The sequence below is a fragment of the Strongylocentrotus purpuratus genome, unplaced genomic scaffold (genome assembly GCF_000002235.5).
Source record: "Strongylocentrotus purpuratus isolate Spur 01 unplaced genomic scaffold, Spur_5.0 spur5_scaffold_10, whole genome shotgun sequence".
Classification (NCBI taxonomy): domain Eukaryota; kingdom Metazoa; phylum Echinodermata; class Echinoidea; order Camarodonta; family Strongylocentrotidae; genus Strongylocentrotus; species Strongylocentrotus purpuratus.
In genome coordinates, this window is record NW_022145595.1 from 6,008,655 (window position 1) to 6,034,644 (window position 25,990).

Sequence of the window (25,990 nt, forward strand, 5' to 3'; positions counted from 1 at the left end):
AGTGGGAGCTCCGTTGCCGAGCTCTCTAAACAAGTTTGACATGGATGTAAAATGAAACATTAGTCAGTCCTTATAAATCTAGATTATATTATGTCATATTTACATCCTTTTCTGTGTGATATAACACATGAGTGCTCACACAGAATTTTACTTCACATTCTTGGATTTCTCTTAAACCCCGTCTGCACTAGTTTGACCGGGGGGGATTAGACCACCCTTTAAGGTCACTGACAGGTGGTTATATCATCAAATCAGCTCTTAATTAACATAATAAAAAGGGGATCATGGGGGATCAACATGCACCGATTAGGCATTGTTTACTATGTAGAGGGCGCAAGTAGCTATAAGTAGTACAGTAGGTCTTTAAAAGACAGTTTACAAAGAAAGAGGAATAGACAATTAGATTTAAAGAAACTTTTGGTATATAGTATACATGATATTGTTATACTAATATCATTCTATTTCCAGAATTTTTGTTAGTCTTTTATTCAACCTAACATACTAATTACAAAATTACAATACAATCGATAAAAAAAGCTTACTTCCATCAAATAATATCATAAAATCATTAACCTTTTATACTCCGATAAATTGATTATTTACTTATCCAAACAACATACCTTTTACGAAATTAACTTTATGACTGAAATGCCAAGAACAAAAAGAAAACAAAAAGAGGGAGACCGATAAAGACAGGTGGCCTTTATAGAGAGGTTTGACTGTAAAATAAACCGGCCAAGATTATAGACTAACGTCAGGGATGCTTTCTAGACCTGTATCCAAAGGTTTGTGTAGGTCAGTGGTCACCGGCTGGGTCGAGCATGTTGTAAAGCTCATACCACTTATTGCCCGACTTTTTCAAGGATCTGTTGGTGATAGATAATAAGAGGATAAACATCTATAAAACAACATTGAGCATTGATTTATCAAATACTGATTGGTGACTATAGTTTAAGCATTTGAGACGACGTGTGTTATTTAAAAATAAGCAGTACTGCTAATTGCTAAACGGTACCATGTCTCATGAAATACGTCGAGAACAGTACTTTCACTTTATTGAATGTCTTGAGATATAAAAAAAACAGTACAAGACACATCAAACATGCCAAATGAAATATTTATTCTGTGTTCTTTATACAGGATAGTCTCTTCAGTACAAAACAACTGCTTTGCAATATAGCTTATATCTCACAATTAAAGAGATATGGTAACGTTTAGTATTACAAATATAGTGACATAAAACGTGGCGAGTACGTATATAGAGAGAGCATTTCTTGACAAGAATACGATCGAGGGGACTTTCTAGAAATCAACTTTCAATTTCTTCTTCTTCTTCTTCAAGATAATCTGCCTCCTTCAATACTGAAGATTCTTGCAGATGTTGTATATACTCGGCCTGATTGGGGTGTGCAGGTGGACCACTACACCGGGGTTTCCTCCTACTCTTATACGAATAGTGCAAGGGGGCCCTGTACACAGGGCCCCCATTTAACGTCCTTTCCGAGGGACAGATTTTAATAGCCTTGTCCATTACTTGTTGAAATGTGCGAATAATTATTGCTACCACGTTATATATGAGCATGATTTCCGTGGGACATATACATTAGGGTATTAATTTAATTTTCGAAATTAGTTGCGATCGTGTAGAGTGGTGAAGTGTGACGTCATCAAAATTCTATTTTTAGAATTTCTCAATTTTTTTGTCATTTCCCGAAAAAGCATCAAAAATAATGTCCAAATGTCGAAAAACCAAATTAATATGTTAAGTATTGGCTGAGATATGACCATCTGAATGAATATATTTCCTATAGGAAGTCAGTGTTATATGCTCTGGCTCCTAATGACTAGGAAAATGAAGAAAAAATAGAGAAATTCTAAAAATAGATTTTTATGACGTCACAGCTTCGGTACTCTGTTCATAAATGGCAATCTAACTTTGAAATTCCATAAGAATATACTTAATTATACTTTTAATGTAACTGCGATCGACTTTCAGTAAAGATGTAGAGCAAAATCATGGACATGTCTTTCATTCTGTGATTATAAAACTTTGAACTTGTTGATTTCATGCAGAAATTGAAGGAAAGGGAAATTAAAGTCAGTCTTACCGCAAAATGTCTGCCATGGCTGTCCAGAATGGTTTCCTGATATAAGGGATGTTGTGTTTCTCACACATCGATTGTACATAAGGCCTTATCTTATGCAGGTTGTGCCTTGGCATGGTCGGGAAAAGACTAAAAAGGGAAATTAATGCAAATAAAATGAAATAAGCATGTATTTAAATAATAGTCACATTTGTATAGAACTTAACATTGTGTATTCATTATGACCCGGTCATTGAATTCAATTGCTAATCCGCACATACTAGTACACATGCTCCGCTCCCTGGGGGTATTCCGGCCAGGTACCATATTACAATCGCACACATGCCTTGATTTATCTGGAAAATATCAAGACTTTAAACCCTCAATGCCAAGGCCGAGGCTCAGGCTAAGGCATCCAAGCCCAATTAAGGCATGGGAAAATAGGCCTTAAAGGCGCATTAAGGCCAAGGCCGAACATCAAGACATTACAACACTGTTATCATCTTCTTTCCAATCTCCCCCACCTCCCTTCCGTCTCCCCCTCCTCTTTTCTTCACGCTGTTTGATTGATGAAGGGCACCTGCATACCCCTGTGCCCCTGCATCGATCCCTGTCTCGGTAACATTGTTGAAGGTTGTTGAAAAAACTGCGTAATTTTTGTATGAAATGTTACTTATTATATTCCTTCTACTGTACAAACCACAACTATATTCATGATTTTCTTTGAAGACGTCACTGCAACACCCTGTAACAGTAAATTCTCCCAACCATTTTTGAATTTTCCTAACAGTTTTCCCATGAAAATAAGACATGAAACAGGCTTTAACAAATCTGTCAACACTTAAATTTTTGGAATGGTATATAGAGCCAATTCATTTACATTCACCTAAAATGTAATTAAATTGTAATAATATAGTTGGGAGAATTAAGGAATCGATCAAAACAGTTTTTCCCAATTTCTATCATCAATAATGGTTGTTTTCACTCAAACTTTCAGATTATCTTTAATTGTACATCTAGCATTGAAGTCACTATACCTAGCACCATTTTCTCTCATCTGAACAATGTTACCAAGTCCCTGTCTTAAATCCACTTACTGATGTTCTACTTGATAATTGAGATGACCCGTAAACCAATCAATCAACGTTGATGATTCCAGGTTACATGTTGCATTCATCTGTGGGAGAAAGGTGCACAAAATGCATGACTTTCAGGAAAACACATATAATTTTGTTATACAAGAATTTATTATTTCGTTAATTCAATATATAAAATATATTTTCGTGGAATCGTTGAAAAATGAGCCAACACATCACGTGTAATATATTTTGTGCACGATGCATTGCATGTATGCTCTTTTCAAATCTACGACAGTTATCGAGTTTCATTTGAAAATGAAACTAAAGTAAAACTTTTTTGTGCATTGATATAATGATAATAATAATATAATAATAATGATATAATATATAAAATGTATTAATCGCATAAAGTATAACACAAATCCCCAGAATGAACGAAGAGAGAAAGAAATACGAAAATTCACTGTACTACTATTACTACAAATACTACTGTTATGTATTATACCATCACTCATACAACTACTACTCTAATATTACTACTAATGCCACTGATACTACTACTACTACTACTACTACTACTACTACTACTATACTACTACTAATACTACTACTGCTACTAATTCTATCACTACTACTACTACTACTTCTACTATCACTACTACTACTACTTCTACTATCACTGCTACTACATAATGTATGCCCTTTTTTCTTGCCCATTAGACGTATTTTCATTATTACTCTATGGTAAAAAGAGCACAAATACAAAAGAATATTGAAAATATCAGCTGACCTGTAGTTGAACCCAGTGCTGATCTGCTTCATCGTGTTCAACAGCCATTGGGATATGATTTGCTTGACTCACCCACACAAACCACGTACTCTGAATAGTCCTAAAGCCGTGAAGGATGAAAAGGGATAATAAACGTTTAAACGGCCACTCTAACCCAACCAACACAGCCTTTCAAAACATGAATACACCTCTACTTATTAATATTCCAGCCTCTGATTTTTCAGAAAATCTCTAAATTGACCAAAATATGATAATAATTACCATCCATTTTTCACAGATCTCACGCTTGCTGGGCTACGCCCCTCGAAAAAAAGGGCAATACGGTCACGTGGCTTGATGACGCATTTGACGTCATTGTGGGCATGTCCGATTTGTCCTACAACTAAGGATCTTACAATCTCATTGTAATTCATGAATGGGATTATCAAGTACATATTATTTTTCGGATAAATGTCTTTTTTCCCTCAATTAATATCATAGTTTGCCTTTTTAAAGAAATTTTAAAGCCTCCTTATTACCGAGAAATCTCCTGCAGAGACGTCATATGCTATTGCGCAATACAGCTCCGAAACTGGGCTGTTTTTCTGAGCGTTCTGAGTCGTCATTTTTAAATAGAATTATTGATGATTTCTAAGAAAAATCATTGTCATGTTCGGAGTCTCCGTCAAAAATTATTCTACATCATTCTACAAAAGTTGATCTTTACCTTGCTAGCATGAAGAGGAGAAGCGCCCCAACGAATCCGAGGAACGGAGCAAAGAGGTAGAAAAGCCGAACGAAGAAAGCAATCATTAATGTTAACTCCTGAAGGAATGAAATAAATAAACATATGAATAAACAAATGAATAAACGAAGTATTCCAACAACAAAAAAGATAAAAGTAATTAAAAAAAGAGGGCAAACATGAATACCTCGGATAACAAAAAATCATAACAAATATGGATTCATTTTAAAGAGGAATAAACATACCTTTGAACGATAATAAACGAAGTGGTATTCATCTCATTAGAAGAGAGATATAATTGATGAAACTCCAACATTTTTGAGGAGTTTATCAAAGGAAGTTAGACTATTTTTTTCTTCATATAAAGTCTTTATTCTATTTTTCTCAAAAAACCCCAATATAAGCAAAATTTCTAAAATGATGAAGACCTGCAATTGATAAAGAAGGTTACAATTGACGAAGAAAGGTACAATGAAAAGAATAAACTTATCTTGTTGCGCATAGATTTTTTTGTTGAATTAAGTTAGACTTACCACCCATTCTCTACGTTTGATGACGTAACGGAAGAACTCGAAGGTATAGTACACGGGAATCAGAAATATCGGCAAAACTGGAATAAAACAAAATATAATATGTTATTTGCATGTCGAGTATCATAAACGACAATATTACAAACAGTTGGTTGATTTACTTCATTAAATTCAAATAAGAATACATTTCTCTCCATTGAAAATACTTAAAGTATTAATCTTGATTAATTTCCTATTAAATAAAAATGCATACATTATAAGTATAACGAATCATGAAGCTCGGATAGCTCTATATTCATTGCTTCATACAGAGGTCCTGAAATGAATGATTGAATATGACTTACGAAAAGGAAAGTATTTATGCTGATGTTGGTATGGCATAAATCCTGTCTTTGCTTTGGCGACTTCCTTGGGTACCGTGTCCCCAACGAGAAAGAAAATTTCCATCTTGATGTCGGGATCCTTGTTGATCTGGGGATCGAGAGAGAGGGAAGTAGAGGGAGAAGGAGGGAAAGGAAGATAGAAAGAGAGAGAGAGAGAGAGAGAGAGAGAGAGAGAGAGAGGGGGGAGGGAAGGGATAAAGATAGAGAGAGAGAGAGGGGGAGGAGAGAGGGGGAGGGATAGAGAGAGAGAGAGAGAGAGATAGAGAGAGAGAGAGAGTGAGGGCGGAAGAGAGAAAGAGGGAGAAAGAGGAGAGGGGGAGAGATAGATAGATACAGAGAGAGAGAGAGAGAGAGAGAGAGAGGGAGAGAGGGAGAGAGAGAGAGAGAGAGAGAGAGATAGATTGAGAGAGTCAATTCTCAGGTGTTTAGTCAAAGGATCATTAGTAAAATTTATTGAGTACTTCAGTACTTCGAAATGACTGATCAAGGAAAGTAAAAGACGTGATCTCCAAAGACACATTTTCTTTATTTACAGGTTTCTATACCACAAGTTTACATGAGAAACTCTTTTTAATAAAGAAGGCAGAATATGGGTCTCTATACAATATATACAGTTGACTAAAAGTCACATGACCGTCCAGAAGGCCATGATAGATCTAGATGTCTCTGACCAGAAAGACAACACAAAAAAAGGAAGGGGGTGTAAAATTTTGGGCGACATTTTGGCTAAAACGTTTAAAAAGGCTTGAAAACAATAATAAGTGGGGGTATTTTGTGTGTTACTGGTACGCAAGATTGATTTTTTAAGGGGGGGGGGGGCGTTACGGGTCGGTTGTGCCCTTCTCAATCCGTCATTAGAGGGTGTGACTTACCACGTTTGGTTTAGCATGGTGCTGATAATGACGATACTTCCACCAAGACGCCGGTGCACCCTGTATAAAACAGAAACAGAACAATTAAAGGTAAAGACCAGTATTGGAAACGCCCCAATTTCAAAAAATGAAATGGAAGCTCTCATTACCAATCATGTGAAAGAATATGTTTTGACTAATACATGAAGATAAAAAATTTGCCGGGAAACCGCCTACTAATTCATATATTTGGTAAATTTGTTTCTCTCATGGTCTGTGAGAGATATAGGGTAGTCCCATATACATCTTTCTGTGTATAGTGCTTGTAACTTTACGAAGAATGGGCCAAATTTCTTATCATTTTGATGATTCCAGAACCTTGCAGATGCTACATGCTAGATGATCAACCTTTTCTGATCGATTCCACAACGTTTCTTTCACAATGCAATCGCATGACCATAACTGGTCTTTTCCTTTAACATGAAACGGGGAGAAAATCATTGTTTCTATAGGACAATAAACGATTTACCCCTGCTACCGAACAGCTGTCGTAAAACCATTTTAGGTTATAACGAATATAGTATAAAGCCCCTCTATTTCAGCTCCTCTGGTGCTTTATAGGGAGATGAACGACGGCACTACTTGTAGAGGATTAAGGAATATAAATCAGGATTGCTGGGCATTGTAAACAAAATTATAGTGACCATAAGAGCAATACCAGGACGAGTTTTCTTAAAGTTACACCCATCCATCCCCAGTACTATATGGTTTTTGCAGAGCAGGAGCGGGGTCCAACTCAGCACCTACAAAACGAAAACTTGAAAATAAACCTATACTACCTAAATAAATAAATAGGCCTACCCGGGGTGTAGCCCCCCACCCCCCCCCACACACACACACACACTAATTCATGGGTTCACATGCACACGTATACAAAAGTATTGGAATTGATCTCTCCTATAAAAAACACCAGGGCTGCATTTAACAAAACTTGTCATCAGTGACAGATGACAGTTTTTGTTATAAGCTAGAGAAATCCTTGCTTCTGATTGGTTATCAGCAGATTTGTCACGTATTTTTGTCATTTGTCATTGAAAAAAGGCTTTGTGAAACAGGTCCCTGTTTGATTTTAAACAAAAGGCGATTTTGATAGCCTTCCCCTCCGACAAAATCAAATGACGATTTGAATTATTTCCTGTAGTTCCGTCAGAATGAGAATGTTTTTTTCTGTCGTTTAGCACTGCTACATCATAAAACATTCCTCATGTACACATCTGGGGCCCGTTTCATAAAAATTGTTATGTATAACAACTGCTGAATTTCTATGACAAATTTGCTCTCAGCCAATCAGGTGCCACGATTTCAGTAGCTTATAACAGTAGCTTGTAACATGTTATTGGTAACAAGTTTTATAAAACAGGGCCCAGGACCGCGTTTACCTGAATCCCAGCAAAAACGAACTCCTGCACGATGTAGTTGAGCTTGGTGGATTTGAAGACGGAGAGGTGACCGAAGTCGTGGTTGAGCCAGGCCCCCTGTGTCTGGCTGGTCCCCATGAAGAGACCGGCCAGGAGGAAGGAGAAGATGTTGGCCCCGAAGTAGCGCACGGTGGCGTAGGCCAGGACCTCGAGAGCGATGATGTGGCCCAGCTGGAAAGCATAGAACCAGAAATTGGGCTTGTACAGATCCTGGTGGTATATCAATAAAATAAAATAAAATAAATGATTAAAAGAAATATTAAAACAAGAAAGATAAAGGAGCATATATAAGGAGGATAAGAAGAAGAAGAAGAAGAAGAAGAAGAAGAAGAAGAAGAAGAAGAAGAAGAAGAAGAAGAAGAAGAAGAAGAAGAAGAAGAAGAAGAAGAAGAAGAAGAAGAGGAAGAAGGTGAAGGAGAAGGAAAGAAAGAAGGAGGAAAAGGGAGAAGAACATAAGAAGAAAGAAAGGAGAAGGGGAAGAAGAAGAAGAAGAAGAAGAAGAAGAAGAAGAAGAAGAGGAAGAAGGTGAAGGAGAAGGAAAGAAAGAAGGAGGAAAAGGGAGAAGAATATAAGAAGAAAAAAGGAGAAGGAGAAGAAGAAGAAGAAGAAGACAAAGAAGAAGAAGAAGAAGACGAGGAAGAAGAAGAAGAAGAAGAAGAAGAGGAAGAAGAGAAAGAAGGTGAAGGAGAGGGAAAGAAAGAAGGAGGAAAAGGGAGAAGAATATAAGAAGAAAAAAAGGAGAAGGAGAAGAAGAAGAAGAAGAAGAAGAAGAAGAAGACAAAGAAGAAGAAGAAGAAGAAGAAGAAGAAGAAGAAGACGAAGAAGAAGAAGAAGAAGAAGAAGAAGAAGAAGAAGAAGAAAAAAGAAGAAGAAGAAGAAGAAGAAACAATCACGGACTTCTTGTTGATTAATTAAAGCAAAAATAAAAAAATAGGAATGAAGAATAGCTCAATGTTTATTTTGTCGTCGTGTTTATTATGCAGAGGCATCCTTGAGAAGGCTAAAACATTGATACGAACGATTCTAGAACAAAAGACCCATTAGACCCTTGGAAAACCACTGCTTAAAGCCGGGCTAGGATGTTTGAACCCTTAACCCTCGGATTGCGGGACAAGTGAATGAACTACTTTATACCACAACAAATTGCTGGAGAGTTAACTGTTCTGGGAATAGGTGACCCGTTCTTGTCTAGGTTAGTTGTCCGGGATGGTTGTCCGGGGTTATTGTCCTGAGAAACCCGAGCGATCAATTTGCAAAACAAATTACCATATAAACACAACAACAAAATCAAGTTTATCCTGGTGAGTTTATTCCTCATAATTTTCGAACCACAACGTTTCGAACAAATTAACGTAGAGGGACTGTACAAGTCATGTGGTTCTTATGTAACTTATCAGTGTGAGAATCAGAGGTATCCGTCACGTCATGCTTGAACGAGCATGTATGTTTTGAAGACAACATTGCCACATTAAAAAAGTCACATCATTATCCTTTCTCTAGTGTATCGAGTACTACTTATTCAGAACTTTGCGGTTCAGAAATTATGAGGAGTCGCTCAGGAATGAACTTATTATTTTGTTGTGTTTATTAGGTGGTCTGTTGTCAACAGACCACCTATTAATTTCGTCAGAATTTTCTTTCTTTATTTATTTATTAGGTGGTCTGTTGTCAACAGACCACCTATTAATTTCGTCAGAATTTTCTTTCTTTATTTATTTATTTATTTATTTATTATTATTTATTTTTATTTCTTCCCGTTTTTTGTTTATCGGTTAACTCAAGATCGGTTATGTTAATTTCTTTCAATTTTAACACAGTTATAGATCATTGTCATGAGACGTGACAGGAACATTTTCAAGGTCATCAAGTCATCGTGACGTCATCCAGGCGCCATTTTGTGAAATCACGTTATCCATCATATCTTCATGATGCATAAGCAAAGGTCATTAATATTCATATCACATATACTTCAGGTCAAGGGTCAACAGGTCATGTCATCAAAGGTCACATAAAGGTCACGACGCGCACGTACGCGTGCGTCAAAATTTACAAATGCTCAAAATCACTTAACTATTAAAGGAGAGTACGAATCAGGTCATTTTAAGCATTTCAAAATTTTCCGTCCGTAAGTGTCCCCGCGCGCGTTGCGCGCGCTCATAGCGCGCGAAAAAGGTCAAATTCAAAATTTTTACATGATTTAGATTCCTCTTACCGTAAATGACAATTTACATTTTTTTCAGTCACCCTTGACCTTTCATAAGGCCGTGAGCGCGTGTCAAAGTTCAAAATCCGCGCGTGCTGCTATGGGCAATATAATGCAAATTTGATCAAAAACATGCCATTTTAAAAATCATAATAGCTCTTCAGATAGTCCATTGACCCCATTTTTTATATCATGGTTAGAAAAAGCATGAGTTGGAGATATGATTCCATTTCTCATTTGACCCTCAATTGACTCATGACGTCATCATAATGGCCTCCGAACTCAAAATTTCAATTTGCATATTATGACGTCATCATATTTTTGGAAAATTGATTGTATCTTTGTAAATATTGATTAATTTTCTTCCAAATTTTGATATGTTCTACCTGAGAATATTGTCTACAAATGTAGTCACCACGATATTTCATTTTGACAAGGGCATCATGGCGTATTTTCGCGATTAAAGGAGGCATGTCAATTTTTCACATTTTGCGTGTATTCTCTATGGGACATGACTTTTTCTCAAAACTGGATTCTACATGCTCGTCTTTCGGGAGCAATATCTCCGTCGTTTTATCTTTGTTTACGCTGAGCTTTGAGTATGTTGTAGCTGAGACAATAAGCTATCACAAGTGTGCCCTTTATTTATCGATCAGATGCCGGGATCATGCTCATATCTCACTTGCAAAGAGGGATTTGAGAATTCAATTTTCCGTTTACGTGTATTCTCAATAGAAAATGTTTCGGTATATCGGTAACGCACTTGACTTCTGACCTCGAGGTCCCTGGTTCGAGTCCGGGCGTCTCCAACAATTTTTTTTCTTCATTTTTTTTTCTTTTTTGACTTTTCAATGATCATAAAATTGAAAACAGACCACCTAATTCGTCACCATGACGAATTAAATTTCTAGTTTATTTATTTATTATTATTTATTTTTATTTCTTCCCGTTTTTTGTTTATCGGTTAACTCAAGATCGGTTGTGTTAATTTCTTTCAATTTTGAAACAGTTATAGATCATTGTCATGAGACGTGACAGGAACATTTTCAAGGTCATAAGGTCATCGTGACGTCATCCAGGCGCCATTTTGTGAAATCACGTTATCCATCATATCTTCGTGATGCATAAGCAAAGGTCATTCATATTCATATCACATATACTTCAGGTCAAGGGTCAACAGGTCAAGTCATCAAAGGTCACATAAAGGTCACGACGCGCACGTACGCGTGCGTCAAAATTTACAAATGCTCAAAATCACTCAACTATTAAAGGGGAGTACGAATCAGGTCATTTTAAGCATTTCAAAATTTTCCGTCCGTAAGTGTCCCCGCGCGCGTTGCGCGCGCTCATAGCGCGCGGAAAAGGTCAAATTCAAAATTTTTACATGATTTAGATTCCTCTTACCGTAAATGACAATTTACATTTTTTTTCAGTCACCCTTGACCTTTCATAAGGCCGTGAGCGCGCGTCAAAGTTCAAAATCCGCGCGTGCTGCTATGGGCAATATAATGCAAATTTGATCAAAAACATGCCATTTTAAAAATCATAATAGCTCTTCAGATAGTCCATTGACCCCAACTTTTATATCATGATTAGAAAAAGCATGAGTTGGAGATATGATTCCATGTCTCATTTGACCCTCAGTTGACTCATGACGTCATCATAATGGCCTCCGAACTCAAAATTTCAATTTGCATATTATGACGTCATCATATTTTTGGAAAATTGATTGTATCTTTGTAAATATTGATTAATTTTCTTCCAAATTTTGATATGTTCTACCTGAGAATATTGTCTACAAATGCAGTAACCACGATATTTCATTTTGACAAGGGCATCATGGCGTATTTTCGCGATTAAAGGAGGCATGTCAATTTTTCACATTTTGCGTGTATTCTCTATGGGACATGACTTTTTCTCAAAACTGGATTCTACATTCTCGTCTGTCGCGAGCAATATCTCTGTCGTTTTATCTTTGTTTACGCTGAGCTTTGAGTATGTTGTAGTTGAGACAATAAGCTATCACAAGTGTGCCATTTATTTCTCGATTAGATGACGGGATCATGCTCATATTTCACTTGCAAAGTGGGATTTGAGAATTTCATTTTCCGTTTACGTGTATTCTCTATGGGAAATGTTTTGGTATATCAGTAACGCACTTGACTTCCGACCTCGAGGTCCCTGGTTCGAGTCCGGGCGTCTCCAACAATTTTTTTTTTTTTTTCTTTTTTGACTTTTCAATGATCATAAAATTGAAAACAGACCACCTAATTCGTCACCATGACGAATTCAATTTCTAGTTTTATTTTTATTTTTCTTTCTCAATTATTTCATCTTGTGTTTGTTTTTCTTCACCCATCTATTCCAATATGATGTAACAAAAATATTGTTTCATTACCATTGTCTTTGTTAGCTCCCTCACATTATCGAAGTCGTGTGCGAGTTCGCTGCTCCGGTTGTCGTCGTCGTCGACCCGTCCGATGCGATACAGTTTGAGGAATTTGTTGACGAACTGGCGATCACGATGAAACGCACCGAATGCATCCTGAAATGAACGAATGAATGATTGAATAATAATATTAAGATGAACAACTATTGACCCTCTCCATACCATATCGAAATATAATTACACATGTCTCCCCTTTTCAACAACCCCCCTCTCTATCTATCTCTGTCTCTGTCTGTTTGTTTTTTCTCTCTCTCTCCCTCCCTCTCTCTCTCTCTCTCTCTCTCTCTCGCTGTCTCTATCTCTCTCTCTCTCTCTCTAGATTTGTTTTCTCTGTCTCTTTACTTCCCTCTAGCCCCCCCTCTCTATCTCCCCCTCTCCCTCCCTTTCTCTCTCTCTTACAAGATTCGTGCTTTCACGGCAGTTCGTCTTCTTCCTCCATTTAAGTAGATTTCATTTTGTATTAATTTGAGTTCTAGAAGAAAATGTCTCATGAATCTGAATCTGAATATATTTTAGATCATGTATATGAATAGGTGTGTTTTTTCCCATCAAAATTGATATCATTTTCTTTATAGAAAAAAAGAAGCGCCACAGAAATAAACATATAGAAAACAGCAATACATCTCTCGTATTTTCCTATCAAATAGAACACTCAAATTAAGCAAGGATTTAGCAAATAGTCGGAATGCTTATCTAGATTTGTTTTTGTTATTTATCTTCAGTATCTTATTGACTAATTGATAAAACGTGAGTCGCGTTATTGGATTATCAATCTGAAGATATTTAACGTTCGATTTTTAAGTCAGGGTCTTTCGATGCAACGTCGAATGATCGAGGAGACCCTAGCGATCATTTCTCTTATGATGTCTCAAGATTAAAACTGAAGGGTGATTGAGCAATGCGTTCAGGCATCTTTCCACATCTTGTGTATATACTGAGTCACGGAAAAATGAATGAAAGAATGTTTCGAAATACACTGTGGAGATTTAGAGGAGACGAATTTTGCAGAATAATTCTAAAGAGAGACTGATTAACAATTCTTTACTCGAACTTCTAAAAAAGATGAAATAGGAAAAAAAAAGAGAAACGCATCGTCCGATCACCTTAAATGACATTATCCCATCATAAATCATAATACATGAATGACAGTGATTTTATTCTTAAACCCTTTTAAAGGTAATAAATGGGTGATGGGAGGGGGGGGTGCATGGTGGCATCTCTCTCTCTTTATGCGTTAACAGAGAAATATTGCATTCCCTTTACCCATGTTAACCGTCAAGGCCTATACAACTTTAAAAACCTATCTTTTATCATTATTTGTCAAATATCTACTGGACGGCATGAAATATATCGGCTTTGTTTGATTTGATCTTTACATTCCAAATTTCAAATTTCGAATTCGATTGTCGCGAAATTTTCATGCGTGTTGTTGCGTCGAAGGTGTTTAGGCCTAATTTGAATATGAAAATAGGGTATGCGAAATAAGGGTGCGGTGGTCCGCACACTAGCACGTTTTTAAATATGGTGGGTTTTTTTAAGGGTGAGCTAAATAATGATAATTTGTAGGAGACTAGTTGTTGCATCAAAGGTTTAGTTGCGGTGGCCAAAGGGTCTTTTCAGAGTTTTGCGCTGATTCAGTTTTATCTCTGTTTTTTAAAAACCCGGGCATAATTAGGGTTAGGGCATAAAAGTTAAATTAATTATGATTTCACATGATTAATATTAAGAGGTATAAAAACATTCTGTATGTAGAATTCTCAGACACGCTTTATAGAAGTTGTTTTCATACTTTAGAAAATTATCAGGTCAAGTGTTGTGAATTTATGTGAAATAATAAATGCCGTATCTACGTGCTAGTAGCTCGGCAGGCTATATCCCTAAAAATTGAATATTTTGTCATAGTGACATCTGATGGTTGCTATTGGTGATATTATGTGGTAAACAATGTTAGGATGAACTTCCCAATGACTTTTTCTTAAAAAGAGAAATGTTATACTCAGTGTTAGCTTTAATTTATTATGTCGATAATCTATGCATTTTTAATGGATATATATTCTACGGTCTAAAATGATAGATTACGTTTACAGCAAAGAAAATATATTGTCAAGAAAGATAATTTAGGCAAGAGATTGAATACAGAAAAAACTTGTTGGTTATTGAGACATCCCTGTTAGAAGAGATACATCTTTCTTCTGCAATAATAGTCTATTCTTTCCACGAGAAAAGTACATGAAATAATTTTTTCACGATAACAATTCCCTTCGTTTTCTTTTTGGTCTAAGTAAATGGCAGAAATGCGTTAAAAATATTATCCTATAATTCAAACGTATAAATACCTTGTCAATGGCTCGACAAGAAAGTTGGCTAGACATTATTTTAATGAATCTCCTGTCTAGTCTTTTAAAAAAGAGTTTAGGCACCTATTCTTTAGCTCTCCATACCTTAGTATTGATCGATCTAAACAGACCATAACATATCAAGGCTATTGATTGTATGTGTAACAATAGCATTCCGGGTTACTACATAAAGGGAGACTGGGAGAGGGTATAGAGAAGAATTTTTTTTTCTGTGTGATATAACACATGCGTGCTCACACAGAATTTTACTTTACATTCTTGTAATTCTCTTAAAAGACGGTTGACAACGAAGGGGGAATAGACAATTAGAATCAAAGAAACTTTTCGCATATAATATACATGATATTGTTATACTAATATAATTTTATTTCCCGAAAAATTATCTAGTCTTTCATTCAACCTACATACCAATTATAAAATTACAATTTATAAAAAAGCTTACTTTCATCAAATGATATCATAAAATCATTAACCTTTTATACTCCGATAAATTGTTTACTTACTTATCCAAACAACATACCCTTTACGAAATTAAGTGTATATATACATATATATATGTATATGTATATGTGTGTGTGTGTGTGCGTGTGCTCGTGTGTGTGTGTGTGTGTGTGTGTGTGTGTGCGTGTATATATATATATATATATATGCAGCGCGAGAGGCATAAAAGTCCAATTGAAAAAGCAAAAAAAAAAAAAAAAAAGGATCCGGTCAGTAAATATTCTGAATAACATAATATGGTTAATGGTAACAGACAAAGAAAGCATATGCAGTTTGACCGGAAAAGTTGTCTACTCACTATGAACAACAAAAAATACCGCACTTCTCCGATTTCTATACCTATACAACAAATCGTGTAGGTCAACCCGAAACTAAGCGCAAAATAAGTAACAGTGTTGTGATAAAAAAAATGGCTATTGATGAGAGGGTATTTTACAGACATCGCTACCTCTGATGTAAAGTATTTTCAATTTCGGTGAATGCGTATTTAGAGCGATTCACGGCTCTTGTACTGAGGGAAATGGCTTTCGACACATCGGGACATTGTGAAAAGCAAATGACAGTAGGCCTATATACCAGATATCAGTAGAATACCCTGACTTCAATTGTTTAGTTATTTTAGTGGTAAAATGAGGTCCCTTTCTTTCCTTTAACCACTTCCTCATATAGTGCGAATATTACCACCACAACCATCATCACCATCAACACCACCACCACCACCAAGACCACAATTATCACTGTCACTACCACAACCATCATTATCATCACCGCCGCCACCATCAACTCCATCGTTATCATCAACACCGTCTCCATCACTACCATCAACACCACCGCCCGCCACCACCAACGCCATCATTATCATCACTATCATCATTATCATCCTCATTATCATTACCATTGCCACAACTATCACAACCACCACCATCCTCATTATCATTATCCTCAGTACCACCACCGTCACAACCACCACCATCAACGCCATCATCACCACCACCACCCCACCACCATCACGTCCGTCATTATCATTACCCCCACCACCAAGATCACCACCACCATCACAACCACCACCATCATCACCATCGACGCCATCATTATCAACACCACCACCATCACGGCCATCATTATCACTATGCCATCACTAAAACCAGTACCACGTACACCGACCATCATCACCATTACCCTCAAGATCAAAGTGATGGTGATAATCATCATCACCACGACACCACCACCATTACCACTACCACCAACACTGCCATCATAATCACCACCATCGTCACCACCACCACCACTCTAATCACTCCACATTACCATCACAACCACAACCACCACCTTCATCATTGTCACCAATACTACCACCAACAACGCCATCATAATCACCATTACCACAATCGTCACCACCACCACAACCCTAATCACTCCACATTATCATCACAACCACCACCATCATCATTGTGACCAATACTACCACCAACAACGCCATCATAAACACCACCATTACCACCATCATCACCACAACTCTAATCACTCCACATTATCATCACAACCACAACCACCATCATCATCATTGTCACCAATACTACCACCATCAACGCCATCATAATCACCACCATGGTCACCACCACCACAACCCTAATCACTCCACATTATCATCACAACCACAACCATCACCATCATCATTGTCACCAATACTACCACCATCAACGCCATCATAATCACCACCATCGTCACCACCACCACCACCCTAATCACTCCACATCATCACAACTACAACCACCACCATCATCATTGTCACCACCACCACCACTTCCATTCGCATCAACTCACCGTAGCATCTTGGCCCGAGTAATGACTAATAACCTTGTTCCCTCCTGGATGTCGTTTGGCCCACTTGGTGATGTCGTAGACGTTGCCGTCGACGACCAACCACTTGTCGTCGACCTCGGTGTGCTTTCTCACTTCCTCCCACGTGTACGTCGTGTCCGTGTTCGAAGCAGTCGTCGTCGAGACCGGCGACGACATCGAGTGTTCTTCTTTCTTACACATAGCTGCCACTTCAAAAGAGATGTATGCCAGATGCAATTAATTTATTGACTTTTTTCTTCTTCTTCATTATCCTTCGTTTATAACAGAATATTGAGAATGACCCTACACGTTTGGATTTTAAGCAACAAAATTGAATTTGAATTAAATATTATTTAAACTGTCATATTCTTTTTTTCCTCAAAGAAAAGATTGTTGAAAATATTATTGTATTGTTGACAATATTATTGTAGTTTATGAGTATATCTGTATAATATTACCGAAGGATCATGTGGTAATGCGTCAATTTTTGCTATTTCTGTTTATTGTAATTTTGACATTCGCACTCAATCGTCTTTGTTACACAAACAAATAATTATACAAACAAACGAATAAACAAAGAAAAGAACTAACAAACAAAATAATAGAGAAAGAAAGGGAGAGGGAATGGCATCACTGTGTGTGTGCGGGAGGGGGGCTGGGGGAGCTACGACATCCTACTTATAATTTATGTTGACAAATCTGTTGTCATAACGATGACGGGAAAAATAAAGAAGAGGGAAAAATATATGAAAACTATATAGAGAAAGAAGGGGGAGGGGTACACGTAAGTGCACCATTGTTGAGGTTGTTGTTGTTGTTGTTTTAGTCTCAAGGGCATGTGTCATTCAATTATGAATATTTACGCCATCTTTATGGACATGTAGTCTTTCTATACAGGTGGTCGCTAAAGCAGGTTTGACTGTACATTAAATAATTGAATAATGTATATCGGTAACTAGGGCTTACAACCTCGCAATGCAATATAATTACGATGGTATAGAACTTGAAGGGAAATCCTACCCAAATACCGACTACTCTAAAAGTAAGCAGAAAAATCAGAGAACCAAACTGACGAAAGTTTCAATTAAATCTGACTAAATATAAGAATTAAAGTTATGCAATTTTGAAAATTGTAATCACTATATTGTGTACGGGCACTTCAAATTGGCTGAAGCGGTAATGTCAATGTGATGTAGTGCCGGACTACTTTCCCATCTGATCCAACATATAAAATGACTAGAATTCAAATTGTTCAACAATTCATGGCTCAGGAGTGTTATTTTAGAGGACCTATAATAATGCTATCTATAACATATATTCAGTAGTGCCCCAAGGGAAAAGGAACTTTCGAAAATAACAGAAATTAATGATATTTTTTGTACACGGCAAATGGGAGAGTTATCCGCGTCCTACGTCACAATCCACTCACCAAACTACCAATTTGATATTCGCATATACTTAGTAATCTCATAGTTCAAACATTAATAACTTCCTTACTGTTCCGATTCATTTCAAAATTTTGCCATTCTGTTATGTTTTTTTCTACTTTCATACAAAAAAAGCTTATTACAAGGGTTGGATTGCCCTTTTAGAAGAGCACTTTACATTTCACAGGTATAACACTTGATAGAGGAACTCGAAGGTTGTAGTACGTTTTCTCTTTCAATGTCTGAAAGTCTGACCCGAGACGGACATTAAAGGTATTAAGTAGCTTTGCCTCAGATTCTAAACAAAATCCTGTATTTAGCTCATGCTGCAATCAAAATTATAAACAGTCAGGAATCCCATGACTTTTAAGATTGGAAATCGAAATGTCAAAAAGCCGTTTATAACACTACAATCTACTGGGAAAAATGAGTATAGTAAAACCGGTCACTCAAAGATATTTTTTTGGAGGCACTTCATGATCATTTTGAAGCGCAATTTTTCTATGCCTTCAATATTGCACCATATCACAGACACTGATAACATGTAGAGCCATGCATCTTAGATTTGTTAAACTGGAAACATTGTCAAACGATGCCTTTAAGGACGATTTAAGCCACTTCGCAGAAAGCACTTGTAAAAATGACCCCGAAATATCCACAGATCTTCTACACATGAAGAGGTCCCTCTTTGTCCATTTCAAAATGTTCCCTACCAAAGGGATGGATGTCCTTCATGAATACCTTTTGTCTGTCCTCTTGAGAAGAAACTGCCGACTGTGTGTCAAAGAATCTTCCGCCGGTGCATAATTTATAATGATTACATAACTTTCATAAACACTGATGTTTTTGTTTTGAAAGATATTTTACTGTTCATTCAACGCACACAACATAATAATAACAGAATGATTACATATACATTTTAACATAATATTACAAGATTAGTTACATTACTTCAACATAAATGGAATACATCATGACCTTTATCTGCCCATGCACAGATATAGGACTATGATTATTCAGACCACTGAGGGACGTCTGTGTAAAGCTAATGGCCATGTCCGTCCGGCCGGGGAACGTCGAATGATCCGAAGGATATAATAGAGCAGCTGGTGTCCAGGTCAACCAGAATCGTATGATCAGTGAGAATAAAACATACCGACCTGTTTTCGATTCATACCATTATTTTTCCTGCTTATCTGACGGATCATTTTTTTTTAGAATAAATTACGTATATGTGTGTTTTTATTGATTTTAACATCTGAACATCGAAGTAACAATTTAAGAATGAGATATGACTGAAATTCGCCAGGTCCATCATTTCGCTAAACGCTTGAAAAAAATATTTATGCAACTCTAGATCTACGATATGACAATAATTGTCATATCGTGTACGCACGTAACGCGGATTTTGGCATTCAAGCTTGCTTTGAAAATCAGTTTTAGCAGATATCGCAACCATCTTAAGTCGCAAATAACATCTCTTGGAATAAGATGTTTTGATAATCTTAATTTTGAAATAAGCTGAATATAGTAGGTACAAAGTAGTCTGTTTCGTAAGATATAAGTTATGCAAATTAGATGGCCTGCTCAGCTGCAGCCACGCATGCTAGTTTAAATGGATGTTGTTATAATCGGTACAACGAATGTTTCTCAGATTATTGATTTAGTGGTAGGCCTAAGCGATTGAAGAAAAGAAATATCTCAGAGGGCGGGGGTTTGAGGGTTGGCACGAATTCATGAGCATCGATAATATGAGCATAATTATCATGATTGTGTATACGCAATAATATCGAGGTGAATTTCAATTAACATGATTAGATTTGCTCAGCTAAGATAGGCCTATGGATGGCTACTATGGCAGCTCAAAAAAGATAAGCACTTTAAATAGTCCATACGTAGAAACACGATTAACGGAGAATACAATATTTTAAGGGTGTGTCATTTTTATTTTTTTAAATAAAAAGTCTCAGTAAATTATCAGCCGCCCAGTACTAGACCCATACAGGCGGGTAAAATCATTATGCAACACACGAAAAGGTACCCCGCGAAGCCAGCAGAAAACTCTTATGCAAACAGTAATTTTTCGTTATATAAACTCAAACATCCGATTATTTCTGATAATAAAAAACTTAAGCTCACCTATATATGAGAATGAATTAAACAAACCCAGCTGATCGAGGTAGTTTTCCAGTCAAAAATAGCGAACTATTCAACCCTTTTGCAGACGACGAAATAATCAAGGGGAGCAGTTCGGGCATCTCACTGTTTCGCGACCTCTCCGTATAAATTATTCGAGAATAATAATGTCATCCATTCGGCGTTTCCCTCTAACAGATTCTCTACAAACAAAAGAGCACACGAATCGCGCGCATGTACAAAACTGTTTCTCAGTTGAGTGGCTGCTCGGCACTCGGCGCACTATGGAAAGCTCTTTGTAAAGAGTTCAACGGACTGTACGTCACTGCCTTTTTGCTCTTAGAAGATTTCTATTTTGTTTTAAATGTAGTAAAACCTTACGTATCGTTAGGTTCTTTATTTCTTTTCAGAAATGAATATATATTATGTTGTTCTCATTAATATATGATAGCATAACAACCACTAGGGTATTTTAAGAAGGGGGGGGGGGGCAACTTGCCCTTCCTGACAAATTCTCGATCAAGGAAAACAAATGCAGCCAATTAAAAATTTTAAAAAAAAGTAGAGGTAAAGTTACAATGTTAGGGAATTATATTGTAAGTTTTGACATGGACATGCACGAAATATGGGGACATTCTGAAAAGACTTACACTGGTTATATTCCAAACTTAAGTTCCTTTGGTCGATACCTCCCCACCCCCTCCCACAAAACGGGTGCCCCTCATATAGGTGTTAAATTGTGGACTGGTTGGATAATAGAGAACTGAGATGTTTTGCACCCCCTCCCCCCTCCCAGGCCAAGATCTGGATTGCCACTGCTTAAAATAGAGACACAAACAGATCCCACTAAACTTCTAAAGTGAAATTTTTTTGTTTGAATTAAATTTTATTAATAATACATCTTGTGTACATGACGTGTCTTTGTTGCTATGTCGGGTAGCTCTGCAATTTGTTCAGGTTGTGAAGTACAGTTTTTTTCTCAACAGGTATGCATAGTATTTTGATGATATAAGCTGGTCCTTTGGAGCTTTTACCTTTTTAGCTCTAATTTGTATCATTTGGACAAGACGAATCAAAATCAAAACGAATCATTATTCAAGATGATTACAACATTTAACATAAAATGATACATTAAATGTAGAGAAACAGAAGAACAATGGTTTGAAATAAAATCATACTAGCTTATGAGGCGAAGTGTGGGAGGAAAGGTAACTTAGGCCTACAAAAAATAAGTTGTATTGCCCTTTGAGACCGACCCCAAAATCTTGAAATCTACGGTCGGCTTTTAAAAAAAAAAGTTGTTTTTAACCGTTTTTAGAAAAAATAATATATTAAAGGCAGGCTTTACTACTTCAGCCAGAAGGGATTAGACCACACAGCGAGCCAGCGAGGTCACTGTGACAGGTGGCTATCTCATTAACTCAGCTCTCATTTAACATAAGAAAAAGAGGATCGTGGGGACCAACAGGCATCGATTGGGGAAGTTTTCTATATAGAGGGAGCAAGTAGCTACAAGTAGGACAGTGTGCCTTTAAAGCATTCAAAATTGAGAAATATTAGCCCAAAGAGGGAGTAGAAAACAAAGAAAAAAAAAGGAAAAAAAAAAAGATTTCCGACAGACCGACCCATGTTTTGGCATCCGGAAAAAGTGCAATACAACATCTTTATTTTTAGGCCTTATCGTAGTATCTAAAAATAAACGCATATTCTTGGATATCTGTTTGCTTTAATATCTTGTGATGAAAGTTTGTCAACCTTTCAACTCTGCATGAGCAGACGATGGTATGATCGGGGGGGGGGGGGGGGGCGTAAGAAATATATAGGAAAGGAGTAATTTTAAGTTACATGAAATGCATTTTTGTAATCTTCATAATTATTGTAAAATATGATGTGGTAGATATATTTTATCAATCCTTTGGGATGCATATGAATGAGTTATCAATTTCGTTAGATGAGAAAATTCTGAAGAATAAAAAGTAGAAAATAATGTTTAGTTTTGTCAAATTTATGTAGAAACACTATTGAGTATTTCTTCAAACGACATTTATATTCATTGTAGGCATGTGGTTGTTATTGTGGTTTTATGATCATTATATACCTTTTGAATAAAATATAATCAGGGGCGGATCTACATGTAGCTTTTTGCCAATGGGGGGGGGGGGGCTGTTGCAGTGGCGAATCCAGGATATTCCAAAAATTGCGCCGTTTTACTGTTTTACCTTTTCCCCTTCTTTTTTCCCCTGTTTTTCCTTCTCCCCCCCCCCCCCTTTTTTCACTTGGCCGCCCGGGGGGAGGGGGGGGGGGGGGGGGGGTTTTAAACCACCAAAACCCCCTAGATTCGCCCCTAATCATTTGAAAACAACTGAAAAAAGGCGTAGCAGAAAGTTAGTCCAGTTCTCCCCCTCTCTCTCTTTATCTCTCTCTCTCTCTCTCTCTCTCTTCTCTCTCTCTCTCTCCTCTCTTTGTCTCCCTCCTCTTACCATCTCTCTCTTTCTCTCTCTCTCTCTGTATTTAAGACCCTTTCTCTCTCCTGTGTGTGTGTGTGTGTGTGTGTGTGTCTCTCTCTCTCTCTCTCACCCCTCTCCCTGTTTATTTCTCTTTCTTTCTTTCTTTCTTTCTTTTTCTCTTTCTTTCACCCTCTTTTTCTCCTCTCTTCCCGTATGTTTGTCTCATCTTGTTGTCTTCTTCATTCTCCTTCGTTCCCCGCAAATTTTAAGTCAATTCTAAAATGGACTAGCCGAAATGTTGAAAAAAGTCTGCATTATCATGATTATTGCAAATCAAAAGTTTGTTCACCTTTCAGCAATGCTCGTACGATCACATGGCCATATGGCACTAGTTTGTAGGCGATGGCCTAACGGTGTCTGCACTATAAGACTACGACAGGCTCTGTACTTCAGCCGCTAGCCAAAGACTGACAAATCTAGACTCTGCTCAATACTTAAGGAATTGGGGTAACTTATGTTTAAAAAACTTGACCTAATTCACAGCATACTTTGTATTAAAGTATCGAATGATTTGTATTCCAACGAAACAACCAGAATTGCTTGCCGAACATAATAGGTCATGAGTATCTCGAGATTCAACATAAGATGTGAGAGTTCAACGGACTATCACTGCATTTTTGCTTTAAAGTAAACCTGAACGCATAACTATGTGTTTGATTTCTTTTTTCGGAAATGAATCTTTATCATGTTGTTTTCATGACTAAATAACTGTCCTTCCTAACACATTATCGACAAAGGAAAAAAAAAGGCAGCGAATCCCCCCCCCCAAAAAAAAAACCATTGAAAGGCAAGAAATACGACTTGATAAATTAGAGAAAGCTGCCATGTTTTGCCCCCCCCCCCCGGTCAATTAGGTCTGCATACGCCACTGTTTTAAATATAGGTATAAAGTAAATCACATTAAAGGTACTATGTCCCTTTTGCAGCCAACCTCAAATGCTGTAGAACTTTGCAGGAATTATGAATATGTCATGTATGTCCTATCTGTGAAATTTAAACGTTAGCGGTGTCCTCATATTCAAATTATGCAAGGAAAACCGTTTACTTGCTAGACTTCACTGTCAGACACTATTGAGTGACTGACTGGCTTTTTTTCTTCTTTGGTAATAACATACATGAAAAGAGTTGTAAAGGGTACATGAGTATTTGTCTACATCAATAACCCACTTCTTGTGATGGCCAAGATTAAACTGATTGAATCTTTGCGCAGCATAAAACTTATGACCATTCGCTACAATTATCTGAAAATCAAGACTATTACTTTTGGGCTCTATAGCCCTAAAGTCGATTTGACAACTAATAGTCGTTATTTTCCCACTTGAAGACATTTTCAAGCCCCACCTTTTTTTAGGGAAGTTCTAAATTAGTATTATCTTTCAAATGCAGTTGGAATTTAACCTTTTCATTTTTTTGGCCTGCAAATGGGACATCGTCCCTTTAAAGTAAACAAATGTTTTTTTCAATTCAATATTCATTTAGAATACATTCATTCATTAAGTGAACATCACGTGTAACTGTTATTATACTATCGTCTGATCAGATATGAAAGGTTAACAAACTTCAATCACAATAAGTAAATAGATATTTTCGTGTCATAATGAACGACGAACAAACTTTTGGTTTACAATAATCATAATAATGCAGACATTTTGCTAGTCCAGTTCGTCAGCTTCTAGAAGTGCCTTAAAATTTGCGGAAAACGAAGGAGAAAGAGGAATAGCAAGGTGTTTATTGTTCAACCGATGGAAAAAGAATTTATATTGTATGACCGCGTGTTATGAATCAATAAATTCAAATTCAAATTCAAATTCAATTCTAATGAAACAACATTGCTGGCCGGAATTAGAGGTCATGAATATAGTGCGAGATTTAACTTCATGAGAGGGGGGGGGGGGGGGGGGGGGGGGGGTCATCCCTCACCTATCTTACGATTAGCTTCCTTACCAATGTTAATATGTTCGATCATACGACCTTGCCATTGCCATAAATGAAGACTTGATGATGAAATGGAATGAGGCGATTTACGCGCCACATAAAATTGCTAGCCTCCAAACAAGTCCCTCGCCACATTTTCCTTCGACTGCACCGGGGAAGTCCCCTTGTACAATGAAGGCCTTGATATAGAACATTTCCCAATACATGTATTCAATGGGGGATTTCATGGGACTTTTCCTTGGTGTAAGGCTAATCGACTCGCACCATATTACAGCTGGCATAATAATGGACTAAAGAAAAAAATGCACTTGAATTTGAACTGCTCGAACCATACACACACGTGAACAATAAATGAGGTGAAAGGTCAAACGTGTGTGTCGTCATACATTATTTCCGCTTTCTTCGTAATGTAGGGCAGAGACCTCACCAAAAACCCGGGGGGGGGGGGGGGTACGACTGTATTGTTGAGCGAAGGATAGTATATAGTTTCAATAATTCCCTAGACACGTGGAAAAACGACAAACACCCATAAGCCTGCATCCGAATTACAAGAATCCGTAATTTGAAAAAGTTTGAAAAATTAATTCAAAGTGTAGGTATACAATTCAAATCTCTTGGAAGGCAAGAATACAACTGATTTAAGCCCCACTGCACTACTTATAGCCGCTTGCGCCCTCTCTATAGCAAACTATCCCTAATCGGTGACCATTGGTC

At 37.1% G+C, this 25,990-nt stretch overlaps 1 protein-coding gene across 1 annotated transcript; it reads right to left on the reverse strand.

Moving 5' to 3' along the window:
- Positions 1-701: 701 nt before the first annotated feature.
- On the reverse strand, positions 702-21,056 carry LOC586594 (acyl-CoA 6-desaturase). The gene is made up of 12 exons (XM_030979297.1): positions 20,838-21,056; positions 17,254-17,480; positions 12,521-12,667; positions 7,881-8,129; positions 6,463-6,522; positions 5,552-5,678; positions 5,211-5,287; positions 4,660-4,757; positions 3,954-4,053; positions 3,182-3,261; positions 2,109-2,234; positions 702-866 (listed from the first exon to the last, which is right to left on the reverse strand). The coding sequence occupies exons 2-12, from the start codon at positions 17,470-17,472 to the stop codon at positions 797-799; spliced, it is 1,353 nt and encodes a 450-aa protein (XP_030835157.1). The 5' UTR covers positions 17,473-17,480; positions 20,838-21,056; the 3' UTR covers positions 702-796.
- Positions 21,057-25,990: the final 4,934 nt, after the last annotated feature.

Bases quoted from the DNA above. Each gene is read 5' to 3' on its own strand.
- LOC586594 (XM_030979297.1), bottom strand. From the start codon at position 17,472: ATGTGTAAGAAAGAAGAACACTCGATGTCGTCGCCGGTCTCGACGACG. The intron at 4,758-5,210 runs GTAAGTCTAACT...TCATTCCTTCAG, and splicing joins TCAAACGTAGAGAATGGGTG to GAGTTAACATTAATGATTGC. The intron at 3,262-3,953 runs GTCAGCTGATAT...TTTCTCCCACAG, and splicing joins AGCACTGGGTTCAACTACAG to ATGAATGCAACATGTAACCT.